This window comes from Mytilus galloprovincialis, chromosome 5, assembly GCF_965363235.1.
Source record: "Mytilus galloprovincialis chromosome 5, xbMytGall1.hap1.1, whole genome shotgun sequence".
In the NCBI taxonomy this organism is placed as follows: domain Eukaryota; kingdom Metazoa; phylum Mollusca; class Bivalvia; order Mytilida; family Mytilidae; genus Mytilus; species Mytilus galloprovincialis.
Genome location: NC_134842.1, coordinates 48,958,499 through 48,971,703, shown reverse-complemented (window position 1 = coordinate 48,971,703; position 13,205 = coordinate 48,958,499). Strand labels below are relative to the sequence as shown.

Genomic DNA, 13,205 nt, shown 5'->3' with positions numbered 1-13,205 from the left:
AAAATCTTACCGCTTTTGAATCCGCCACTGTGGAATCACTGACGAATGATTAGAGAGGGCCCCTACTTTATGAAAATTTCTAGATCCAACCGGGTCTGTGATAAATTTAAATCTAAATAAGCTATTGTTATTTATTACATTAAGTAGGTCAACAGCTCATCTAGCTAATAAATATATTGTTGTGCCTTTTTATGTATATGGCTCGTTGTAGATTAACATCTAAGAAATAGTTAAATTCATGTTTATGATTTGTGTCATTATTGTTTCATTATTGTAACAATTATAAAAATCATTGTAATAACGTATTTAAGCACGTGAGATTCATTGCTATAAAAAAAAAAACAGCTTACGCCCGACGTCTTGTGTGGAAGTTTTATGCAATAATCATAAATAGTTTCTGAGGAAGTTTTAAGCAATAACCATTTATTGTTTTTGAGACACGGCGGGACATGTGAACACCCCCCCTTCCCACCCTGTTTTATTTTACAAATATCACTTAAATAAAATTTTGAATCAAACCAAAAAGTATACAGATCTTTAGATTAATATAACAAAGAAGTGTGTAAAGTTTTGAGCAATAATCATAAATCGTTTTTGAGATACGGCGCGACATGTAAAAAAACCCTCCCCCTTTTAACAAAATACTCAAAAACTCAAAAAGGAAATTTTGAATCATCACCAAAAAATATACAGATATTAAGATTAATATAACTAAGAAGTGTGTAAAGTTTTAAGCAATAATCAAGAAACGTTTTTGAGATACGGTGCGACATGTGAAAAAAAGCACACCCCTGTTTTAGTTACAAAGTGCCGTAACTCAAAAAGTTTAAATCTTATTTTCACCAAAAAGTATACAGATCATTTGACCATCATAAGAAACAACTATATTAAGTTTCATGAAATTTGGATAAGTCGTTCTCAAGTTACGGTGCGACATGTTTACGCCGGACAGACGGACAGACGGACGAACAGACGGACGGACACCAGACATTTGTATACCATAATACGTCCCGTCAAAATTTTGACGGGCGTATAAAAAAACCTTTTAACGAGGCGTATATCGGTTTATTAATTATATCTTTTTAAACTAAGAAAGTTGGTTTTACTTAATTTAAACAAAACATTAAGGTATCTTACACTTTATCTATTTCATAAATAAAAAGCAATATATATATAATTATATATCGTTACAGTTTATGTATAGAGGGGAAATGCATACTTAAACCCCGTGCCTACTTTGGTGTTTGTACACCTGATTTCTCTAATATGACCTCAATTGGAGATATAACCCAGAGCCCAGAGGTAGATTTAAGGGGGTGCAGGGAACTATTTCTGAAAAATTGGTTGAATATAAAGGGAACACAGGCGGATCAAGCCATTTTAAAAAGGGGTTCCTAACCCAGGACAAAAAAGGGGGGATTATATAGGGAACACACAATCTTACCGCTTTTGAATCCGCCACTGTGGAATCACTGAATAATGACTAGAGAGGGCCCCTACTTTATGGAAATTTCTAGATCCGCCAGGGTCTGTGATAAATTTAAATCTAAATAAGCTATTGTTATTTATTACGTTAAGTAGGTCAACAGCTCATCTAGCTAATAAATATATTGTTTTGCCTTTTTATGTATATGGCTCTGATCTGGTTGTAGATTAACATCTAAGAAATAGTTAAATTCATGTTTATGATTTGTGTCATTATTGTTTCATTATTGTAACAACTATAAAAATCATTGTAATAACGTATTTCATCACGTGAGATTCATTGCTATAAAAACAACCTTTTAACGAGGCGTATATCGGTTTATTAAATATATCTTTTTAAACTAAGAAAGTTGGTTTTACTTAATTTAAACAAAAAATTAAGGTATCTTACACTTTATCTATTTCATAAATAAAAAGCAATACATATATAAAAATATATCGTTACAGTTTATGTATAGAGGGAAATGCATACTTAAACCCCGTGCCTACTTTGGTGTTTGTACACCTGATTTCTCTAATATGACCTCAATTGGAGATATAACCCAGAGCCCAGAGGTAGATTTAAGGGGGCGCAGGGTTCTATTTCTGAAAAGTGGTTAAATATTAAGGGAACACAGGCGGATCAAACCATTTTTAAAAGGGGTTCCCAACCCAGGACAAAAAAGGGGGGATTATATAGGGAACACAAAATCTTACCGCTTTTGAATCCGCCACTGTGGAATCATTGAAAGTTGACTAGAGAGGGCCCCAACTTTATGAAAATTTCTAGATCCGCCAGGGTCTGTGATAAATTTAAATGTAAATAAGCTATTGTTATTTATTCCGTTAAGTAGGTCAAGAGCTCATCTAGCCAAAAATAACAACTAAATGCATTTAATATCTATCTATTATATCTATTATACTGACAATAAACAAATAATACAAATAAAATCCTATTTGGAATTTTCATACCTTGATAAACTCGTTATATAGTGTAAATCTCAAAATATATAACTTCCATTTTCTACAGACTGTACATGATATCAAATGTCCTTCACATAACATGTGACGTATTTAATCACGTGAGATTCATTGCTAGAAAAGAAAACCCTTTTAACGAGGCGTATATATCGGTTTATTAAATATATCTTTTTAACTAAGAAAGTTGGCTTTATATAATTTAACCAAAAATTAAGGTATTTTACACTTTATCTATTTCATAAATAAAAAGCAATATATATATCAGTTTAAATGAGAAATATATGATTAAAGACCGTGCACTCTTAAGTTATATGTTTGAAGCAAGCGCATAGGTCATCATATATACGTCTTGAAATTTCGAAGTGTCGGCATTTCACGAAAATAAACGCAATTGAGCTAATTTTTGGTGCATGTGGAAGATAATGTAAAAGCCTTTAAAAATGATACCGTAATTCAATGAACAAATAAGTTTTTCATAGAGAAATATATCGCTACAGTTTAAGTATGCAGGGAAATGCATAGTTAAACCCCGTGCCTACTTTGGTGGTCATTTTTACGCACGAAATGCTGACTTTTACGCCAATAATTGATATATATATATATATATATATATATATATTATATATATATATTTCTGTTTAGTATTAAATTTATATTAAGATCCATTTTGTTACATCTTGTGATCAATTTTATTTGGCAATCGCCAATGCCAGTCAGCAGGGTTAAAGAACATCAGTTGGACGACCTGTTAGTTAAATGCGTTTTGTTTAAATATACTTTTTCACTTTTTTGGTCTTTTGGAAAATGTTGTTTGTGCTGTTTTTAGACCCTTCTACAACGAAATTTGTTTTACATGAACACGTATAAAAATTGCGTCTTTTATCCAACGCAATCATAGGTTTGAACGTAGTTTTCAATTTAGACTCGTTTTTTATATATATATATACATGCACTATGAACATGATGAATTTATAACAGTCTTTTGAAAAGCTTGTTATGTTGAACATGTTGAAACAGGAATACGAACATTCTTAAATAATAAAATTGAGAATGGAAATAGGGAATGTGCCAAAGAGACAACAACCCGACCATAGAGCAGACAACAGCAGAAGGTCACCAACAGGTCTTCAATGCAGCGAGAAATTCTCGCAGGCGTCCTTCAGCTGACCCCTAAACAAATATATACTGGTTCAGTGATAATGAACACCATACTAAACTCCAAATTGTACACAAGAAACTAAAAGTTAAAATGATACAAGACTAACAAAGGCCAGAGGCTCCTGACTTGGGACAGACGCAAAAATGCGGCGGGGTTAAACATGTATGTGAGATCTCAACCCTCCCCCTATACCTCTAGCCAATGCAGAAAAGTAAACGCATAACAATACGCACATTAAAATTCAGTTCAAGAGAAGTCCGAGTCTGATGTCAGAAGATGTAACCAAAGAAAATAAACAAAATGACAATAATACATAAATAACATCAGACTACTAGCAGTTAACTGACATGCCAGCTCCGGACCTCAATTAAACTGATTGAAAAATTATGTCTTCATCATATGAATACCAGGCACAATCCTCCCCGTGAGGGGTTTAGTATCATACCATCTTATCGGACCACAGATGAATTATCACGTTGTGATTGGTTAAATGCCGTCACGTGGTGACCCCCTATGAGACCGTATGGGGTTAGTAAGTTTCATATGGGTTCATGACGCGTTAATGGCGACGTCATCTATTAATGTTGTTGTGTTTCATTGTTTATTTTTCAACAAAACGCCGCAGAAAAAGTCCAGCGTCCGATAAATTCGTTATACGGTTAACTACTGACCCCTACGGATCCATAGAGGGTGAATAAAATTCATAGGGGACTCGGCCTCCGGCCTCACCCCCTATGGATTTTACTAACCCTCTATGGATCCGTATGGGGTCAGTAGCGAACCATATAACTTATAATAGCATATATGAGAAGAACATAACCCGTGTCATGCCAACAACTGGTTTATTAAGAATAAATGTGTTTAGTTCCGATGCAAAGACCCTATAAGTGAATCAATATTAACGCCAAAATATGCAATCTTTAATGACCTGACAACAGTATCGTAACTATATCCCTTCTTAATAAGTCTATTTAAAGGTTTTGTTAGCTTCTGAGGAGAATACTGACATTTCAGTGCTTTATAAAGAATATTTCCATAAAATATTGGATGTGAAATACCTGAACGTATAAGACGTCTGCATGTTGAGCTATATTTACGAATGATGTCCTTATACCGATGATAAAATTTAGTAAATGTTTTGACTAGTTTGTGATATCGAAAACCCTGGTGTAATAATTTTTCAGTAATACATAAATTTCTCTCTTTAAAATCTAAAACATTGTTACATACACGAGTGAATCGTACAAGTTGAGATATATAAACTCCGTAAGATGGTGACAAGGGAACGTCACCATCTAAAAATGGATAATTAATGATAGGAAATGAGAAATCATCTCTTTTATCATAAATTTTAGTATTAAGCTTTCCGTTTATGATATATAAATCAAGATCGAGGAAAAGGCAGTGGTCATTGTTAGTATTAGCTTTATTTAAAGTAAGTTCAACAGGATAAATTTCTTTAATATACATACTGAAGTCGTCATTATTGAGAGCTAAAATATCATCCAAATATCTAAAAGTATTATTAAATTTGTGTATCAGATGTTGTTTCGATGGGTCTTTGCTGATTTTTGTCATAAATTGTAACTCATAGCAATACAAAAACAGGTCCGCAATAAGTGGTGCACAGTTAGTCCCCATTGGAATTCCGATAACCTGACGATATACGGAATCTCCAAAGCGAACAAAAATGTTATCTAGTAAAAATTCAAGAGCAGATATAGTATCAAAGCATGTCCAATTGACATAGTTTTTTTGTTTATTGCTACTAAAAAATGACCTAAAAGAGTTTGAACATATATATTCACATTCTGACTTGTTTTAAAAAATAAAAATGTATATCATGTCGACGACTGACTGTCTGTCCACTTAACATAGTTTTGAATTGATGGCTTGAGGAATTATATAACTATTTTATTTGACCCAAAAGCGTCATACAGATGTCAAGCAAAGCAAAAACTGACAAAAGCATCAGGTAAGAATTGATCGTAATCACATAGACTTCTTCAACCTCCCAATTTTCATGGTTTTGTGTAAATCGTTTGTTCACTCAAAGTACTCCATATTTTATAATAAATCATTGTATAAAAATTGACACACTTAAGCAACCTTGTACTAAATAAATGTAATGTATGTATGTGCGTACAATTCTCTATAGCTATCAGACATATAACATATACAAGTCGAAGGCCACTGAATGACCTGTAAGATTTCACGTCTGGGACATTTGGTCTTCAAGGAGAGTAGTGACGTTTGCCTTCATATCACATTATATATTTTAGATCTTTTATTGAAATCCGATTTAAATTAATGTTTTGCTATTATTTCACATGAAAACAAGCTGTAAATTTCTAAAGGAGCATAAATCTTGAACAATAGAAGTGACGCCACCCTAAGTCACACTTGATCTATGTATTGTGTGCTGTAGTAATAAGAATTGTGAATAAGTTTCATAACATTTGGTTGAGGAAACTAAATATAGAGAATGGAAACTTATTTCGGGTCGTACGTACGGATGGAAAGGCGGACGTACATACGGGCAACGGAAATACTTAATGTCCCTCTGATAAGACGGGGCCATATCAATATTGAGAGACACACACATCTGATTTATACTTTTATCTACAAAAAGTGATGTAAACAATGTCTAGATATCTATCGCATCTTATCTACTGGTAAACGTCATTTTGCATATTCTGATCATACCGGAAACACGTGATATGTTTTCGCAATATTTATTTTTGAGTTTTGAATTTTGAATTATGAATTATGAATTTTGATGAATTTTTAATGATCCTTCTCGGCTTTCGTAGGTAATGAATGTGTTTCTGAAAGACATTCAATTATATATTATGGTAATGCTGTACAGTTTTTCAGTTGCAGTGTAACAGATACTCCAAAATGATCCGATAAAGGAATACTCTGTCCTTTCACACCTATGAATTTGTCAAATACTCTCTGAAAAGATCAAAAGCATATCAATGATAAAACATGACCCTCAATATGCTTACTGTGTTCGATTTTATTTAGTTCCTTTATTGGATTGGTTTGGTTTGATGTTTTTTTCCGTTCGTATTTTGTTGTTGTTGTGGTTGCAGGATCTGAATTTCAGAAATATAAGTATTTTTATAAATATATTTAAATCAGTACATGTATACGCTTTCACTATTAATTATATATTAAAAGCTGAAATTTCAGAATGGCCTTTCTTGTGTTTTTCTTGTGTGCGATCGACAACCACTACATCATGTAATCTATATATTTATTTTGTTTTTATGAAAAACTCATGTCAACTATTTTTTTTTTCAGTTAAACAACACTTTGCCGGACAATACTAAAATAATGCGAAATAAAGTAAACCTTCACTGCTGTAATTGGACGAGAATAATTGCTGTTTTACGTCCAGTGTCAAGTATGTCGTGCATATATAGGACGAGAACACATTATAAATCCATACAATAGGTAGGCCTTGTACTTGAATTCCTCAGGGATAAGGTCGGAGAAATTCAGATGCCACTTGAAATGAGGGTATATTGGTTAGAGACAGAAATTAGACCTTAATACAGTTCAAATGTTGAAAATTTAAAGCACTGTTGCAAGGGTTCTTGTGTCTACTCTCTACGCGAGATAGTTAACATCCCCATCATGACCCGACTTTAGCTGCGTACTTGATATATATACATCCCGAACAGCAAAACGGACGCTCCTCTTAAGTGTTGGTTTTACTGCGGGTCGAAATAATATACAAGAAAACTGATGTTACACTATAGTTTCAGATAAGAGAGAAGGTTTGGTACCACTATAACGTTCAATCTTGTTGCAATTGTTTGCACCTGTCCTAACACTGCATGAAATGATTAGTTTAAGGAATCAATAAACTACTTGAAAATCAGTTGTCAGTTCCGAGTTTATTATTTTCCTGGTAGTTTATTGGTCAAGTAAACGCAATATTTAATAGTAGTTTACAAATGGTTTACTGGATGCAGTAAGTTCACGAATCGACAACTGATTTACTGTCCAGTATTTTTCAAATTTATTGAAGTTTAATAGACATACAACTTCAAATTTAATGTAGAGGATACATGTATAACATGATTTACTACACATTAAAGTCAAAGATATTCCAAACAGAAAGCTGTTTACTGTGATTCAGATAATATTTATAGTAAGAACAATTAGAAACAAGCACTTGACGTATGTTTTATGTCAGATAAGTATTGAGCAGTCATTGTCCTAAATCCGACATCGGCGATTGTTCCAACACTGTCCAAGTTATATAAGCGGATTGTTGATATTTTTAAACCGGTTCTTGGACGTTCCTGTCCAACTTCAATATCAAGTCCTTGGGTTTTCTTATTTTCGTTTAGTTTATTATTTACGTATATTCTGACCGTGCTTTTTCAATTTCGCTTAATTGTTTTTGTTTTATATTTAATTACTTGTAATTGATGGCTTAATTTCAATACAGTGTATGAGATTAGCTCATTGGTGACGGTCATGCGATGAACCCATATCTGTTGGTCTCTGGTGGATTTATGTATAATCCTAATACTTATACAAATTGTTTTTTTTTAGTTGTGAGAAAATAAAAATTTATAGAAGACAATATATTAATGTAAATTATTTATTTAAACGTTTAATAGTTTGGATAAATGTTTTACATTGTTATAAATAAAATGTGAGATTTTGAATTAAATCGGTGAACATAAATTTGACCGCTAGTGCCCCTTTAACATAGTCATCATGTCAACATAACCATTGCACTATGATTTCCCTATAATCATTGTCATACTTGTTTTAATATCATGGACAAATTGTCACACACACTTGTATAAGGGAATCTGTATGCAACTACAGTAAATGAATTAGCAGATACGAAATAAATAGTATAAGATATCGAAAATTAAAAAAAGGGAATTTGGAAAAAAAAGACCGATTTTCTACATCTCGTAGTGGTTGAATTGTGTAGAATTTTTATAGTGTTCTTCATGAAATAGTGTCCACTGGACATTATTTCATAGTAAATACTGTCCATGGACACGATTTCCTATGTAAAATATGTCCTCAGGTATAACGTGGACATTATTTAATTCTATAATTCTGTCCAGGGATAATGTGTCCACACAGTCAATTTTTTATATGATAAAGTATTAAATGATATTCATCGCCTTGTAAACTATACGTATTGTAACCTACATGTATAATTGCGAACTTGAATACATTGTTACGTTGAAAAAAGAGTTGTTTCATCAGTACACATGTATACCATCCTTATCTTCTTATTTATATTTTTTTGATAAGTACATGGACATGTATAATGATTTAAGTTCAAAATGCTTTTCAGTATTATTTTCCAAGGACATAGACATATTTAAACACTAACTATTGTCCTGTAGTTGGACCATATTTCATACCTGTAATTATAACTATTATTGTTAACTGCTGTCCACTTACAGGACAACATTTTATTACAATGGACATTATTTATATCAAAATTCTATATTTTATTTTGTCTTCTTCTCATAATAAGTATAGTAAAGTTCCTCAAATTTGATTTTTATACTTTACAAACTTCCTCCTTTCATTGTCATTAGCATTACCTGGGTATTTCCAAGGAATTAATGTCTCTATATTCATTTCCAACCATAATATGGTTGTTAACATTTGTATATTAATCAGTCATGCGAGTTTGCGAATTTTCAATTGTTCAGATTTTATTAAAATTCAAGTATATTAAAACTTTTTAATGACCTTTGTATTACTTCCCTTGGAGGACACAATTTAATTGCAGATTCTATGAAAGTTGTCCTGTGGTTAACACTATTTCATGGTTTTTGCAGTAAAAATATGTCCACTTAAGCGACAATATTTCATGGCAATGGACATTATTAAATACCAAAATTCAATGAAAAACTGTTCAGGTGGACACATTTTCACAGGACACTATTATATCTTACAGTTGCTTCATATTTTTATTTTTCTTCGGCTTCTTAATTCAAAGATTGGCCAGACTCTTTCAATTGCTTTCTTTACATAAACAAATACTAGATATATGATCTGTTTAGGAAATAGCCATGTCCTTAACATTTTACAGTATTTTACCTTTTCTATTTTTTTAACCTTGATTGTATATTACAAATTCGTTTATGTGCTGGCGTTTTTGTGGTAGTAAATAGAAAGATAGAAACGGTAAATTAACCAATTAGCATGTATCTAATATTTAAGAATAACCAAATAAAACGTTGTTGTAAATGCAACGCAGTTAGTTCCCCTGGATGCATCTTTTGCAATCAAAGGGAGGTAAACTCTACGAACATAGGGATACAATTTTGGATCATACTAAGCAAAACTAGATGTATGCTAAACAGTTACAACATATGCTAATTTATTGCAAAAATTCAAACCCTGACAGTACTGATAATGCAAAGGAATATAAATAATGCCGAATTATATACGAATGATTAAACAGTTTAATAGCATAATACACCATATTTGATGTTTATGAAAATAAGGAGATGTGGCATATTAGCCAATGAGACAACTAAGATTAAACTATATATATATACATATATCCATCAAAATTCAGATGAAGTGGATTTAAGTTATAGGCAACCGTACAGAACGTCCTTCAACCATGAGAAAACCCCTATACCGTATAGTCGGCTAGAATAAGCCCCGACATAAAAACTATGAAACAATTAAATTTAGAAAACCAAAAGCCTTATTTCTTAATAACCCCAAAATTGTTAAATTATGTACGAGGAAAATAGGAATTTGCAATGTAAAAGAAGTTATATGATAATGGAAAGGGGAGTAAAGAATTAGTATCAACTTCTTGAAATTTGACCCAAACATAGCCTTTTTTAATAAATGATTTATTAGCGATATATCCAACCTCAGATTAAATTTTTACTGTTGTCTCAAATGTCTGCACAAAAGTAATGTATAGTAACTTTCCTCGTTATCCGATAATTCAGTGAACAAATGCAAAGACGAAAAAAGAATAGAATAACTTGAATATAAAATTAATGCTATATTTTGCAAATTTGCTTTAAACCACTCCTAACTATATGTATACTATAACAATAACTCTCATTAAGGATGGGGTCAAATGTAATTTAACTAGACTTTAAATTGCAAAAAAACATAACAAATTAAATTCTCATAAATTAGAAGTAGAAAATATTTTAAATTCGAGTTATTCGTTATTCAATTCCAACTAAAAAACGTTTTATAAATTCTGATAAACTTGAAATATATTGTATTGTAAATTTACTTTAATGTGAATTAATTTTCAAATCGAATCAATTCAGTATTTTCTGACAAACTTGTAGTATAATTTGCCTTAAATTTCAAGTATATTTCTAAACTTCAGTAGAAAGAAATTTATTGAAAAATTAAATGTTAGTAAACGCATGCGTTCATGCAGTGTAAGTCAGGAATCTGATGTTCAGAAGTTGTCGTTTGTTTATGTGGTTCGTATTAAGTGTTTCTTGTTTCTCATTTTTTGATAAAGATCTGACTGTTGGTTTTCCCGTTTGAATGGTTTGACAATAGTAATTTTTGAGACTCTTTATAGCTTGCTGTTCGGTGTAAGCCAATGATTCGTGTTGAAGTACATACTATGACGTGTAATGGTTTACTTTTACAAACTGTCACTAGGGTGGAGACTTGTCTCATTGGCACTCATATCACTTCTATATCTAAGTATGCGTATCAATGATTCAACTCTCCATCCAAGTAAAACTAAACCATTATCGGTCAAAGTACGGTCATCAACACGGAGCCTTGGCTGACATCGAACAGCAAGCCAATCTATGTAAAAAAAAAAACGAGAAACCAAAACCACATTAAACGTTTTAATGTGTTAAGTTTATTATCAAATTGCGGAAACATTTGTAAAATTAAGTTTGCATGTTAACGGCGATAACTAGAGTATAACGAAATATTCACAGAGAACAAGTATAGTTACCTTTGATGATATGTAATCGAAACCTTTGTGAAATATATGATCCAAAATCAAATTTCGGTCTTGGAAAATGGATAGAGGATTACCACGTCCAAAAGTTGGTAGGCCACCATTGTCAACGTAAGGGTCAGACAATCCGTTTGCTCTTAACACATTGTAGTTGTCTACAATAGAGTAACAAGTACTATATATACCATGGTTCGTATGAGTTAAATATTTAAACAAAGGAATCTGAAGGATGAGTTTGTTTAAATATAATAATGAGTAATAAACATGTGTATATAATTTGTAATATAAATGAAATGATTGACAGCGTGAACTAATGTTAACAATTGATCACATTTACCGTTTTATCAAATGAGATGGAAGCTCTTGCAAGTCAGTTTTGCACCCCGTGTATAATCTTATGCGCAGGTAATTTCATTATGTCATCAGAAATTGTAAACAAAAATGTCGGACTTTTTTGTTGATTTTCAAGATATTATACAAATCAACTTTATTTTACAGGTTGTTCATCTCATTGAAAAAATCCATACTAATACATGTAAATTTAAGTACAAACTGCATTTCTTTCATAACTTTATTAATTTGATAACACGATGATTATAAAACACAATTATATTTTATTATAAAACACTAAACCGTGGCAGATCCATGGAGCGTATAGAAAGTGTACGTCTCCAGGTCTATTTGATTGCCAAAGAAAAATCATGTTTTTTTCACAATTATATGAATAATAGAAAATAGATAAATCTTCGAAAAATTATTTTTTGTCTTGCTCCGCTAGCCGATATTTATTCCTTTTCCTTGAGTTACCCTCCCCTCCCTGAATAGAAATTAAATACTTTCGCAAATGAAACGCCTAACGTTACTTCATTTTAGTATCAAAAAGTAAAATCACAAAAATACTGAACTCAGAGGAGAATCCAATCGGAAAGTCCATAATCACATGGCAATATCAAATGACAAAACACATATCAAATGTGTCAATTTTATTCTTTTCAGAACTAAAAGAAGAATCTTTAATTATTTTTTTTTCCAAAATTAAGGGATCTCGTAACAATCTTAAGTATGGACAAGAACTGTCAATTTTATTCTTTTCAGAACTAAAAGAAGAATCTTTAATTATTTTGTTTTCCAAAATTAAGGGATCTCGTAACAATCTTAAGTATTTAGACAGTTTGAAAAGGGTTTCTCGAGATGTAGTACACATGATTAATTGCTTTTTTTGTTATAAAATAAATACAAATAAATGTTCATGACCTTTTATGTTTTATAGTTTCTAAATATTTCAGAGACGGGTATCTTTTATAAAAGGGGTGGGCTTCAGTCATGAATAACATGAAAATGAATATTTTGTACCATAGCTTAGCTCCTTCTTCTTACTTTATGTTTTAGTTGAGCTGCATATCTAAATACCAAAGTATGTTACAACATCAAATTGAAGATATTATACCATTGTTTTCCCTAAACACACATTTTAAGCAATTTATTTCAATAAAACACCAAAAGAAAAAATGCAATTTATATTACAATACAAATTAAAGCAATTGAACAAATTCAATGCATGGACAATATCTAAATCATCTTAGAAATCATATAATCTATATTGATTTACACGTTAACAGTCTT

The 13,205-nt window shown here is 31.5% G+C and overlaps 1 protein-coding gene across 4 annotated transcripts in view; it reads right to left on the bottom strand.

The window, feature by feature from the left end:
- Positions 1-6,208: 6,208 nt before the first annotated feature.
- LOC143075959 (uncharacterized) overlaps positions 6,209-13,205 on the bottom strand; it is a 28,080-nt gene continuing 21,083 nt past the window's right edge. For 3 of the 4 annotated variants that reach the window (XM_076251563.1, XM_076251565.1, XM_076251562.1), the window contains 2 exons: positions 11,577-11,737; positions 6,209-6,562 (listed from right to left, as the gene is read on the bottom strand). In XM_076251563.1, the coding sequence (XP_076107678.1) occupies positions 6,455-6,562; positions 11,577-11,737 (269 nt within the window). In that variant the 3' untranslated portion in view covers positions 6,209-6,454. The other variant, XM_076251564.1, reaches the window with a different exon arrangement.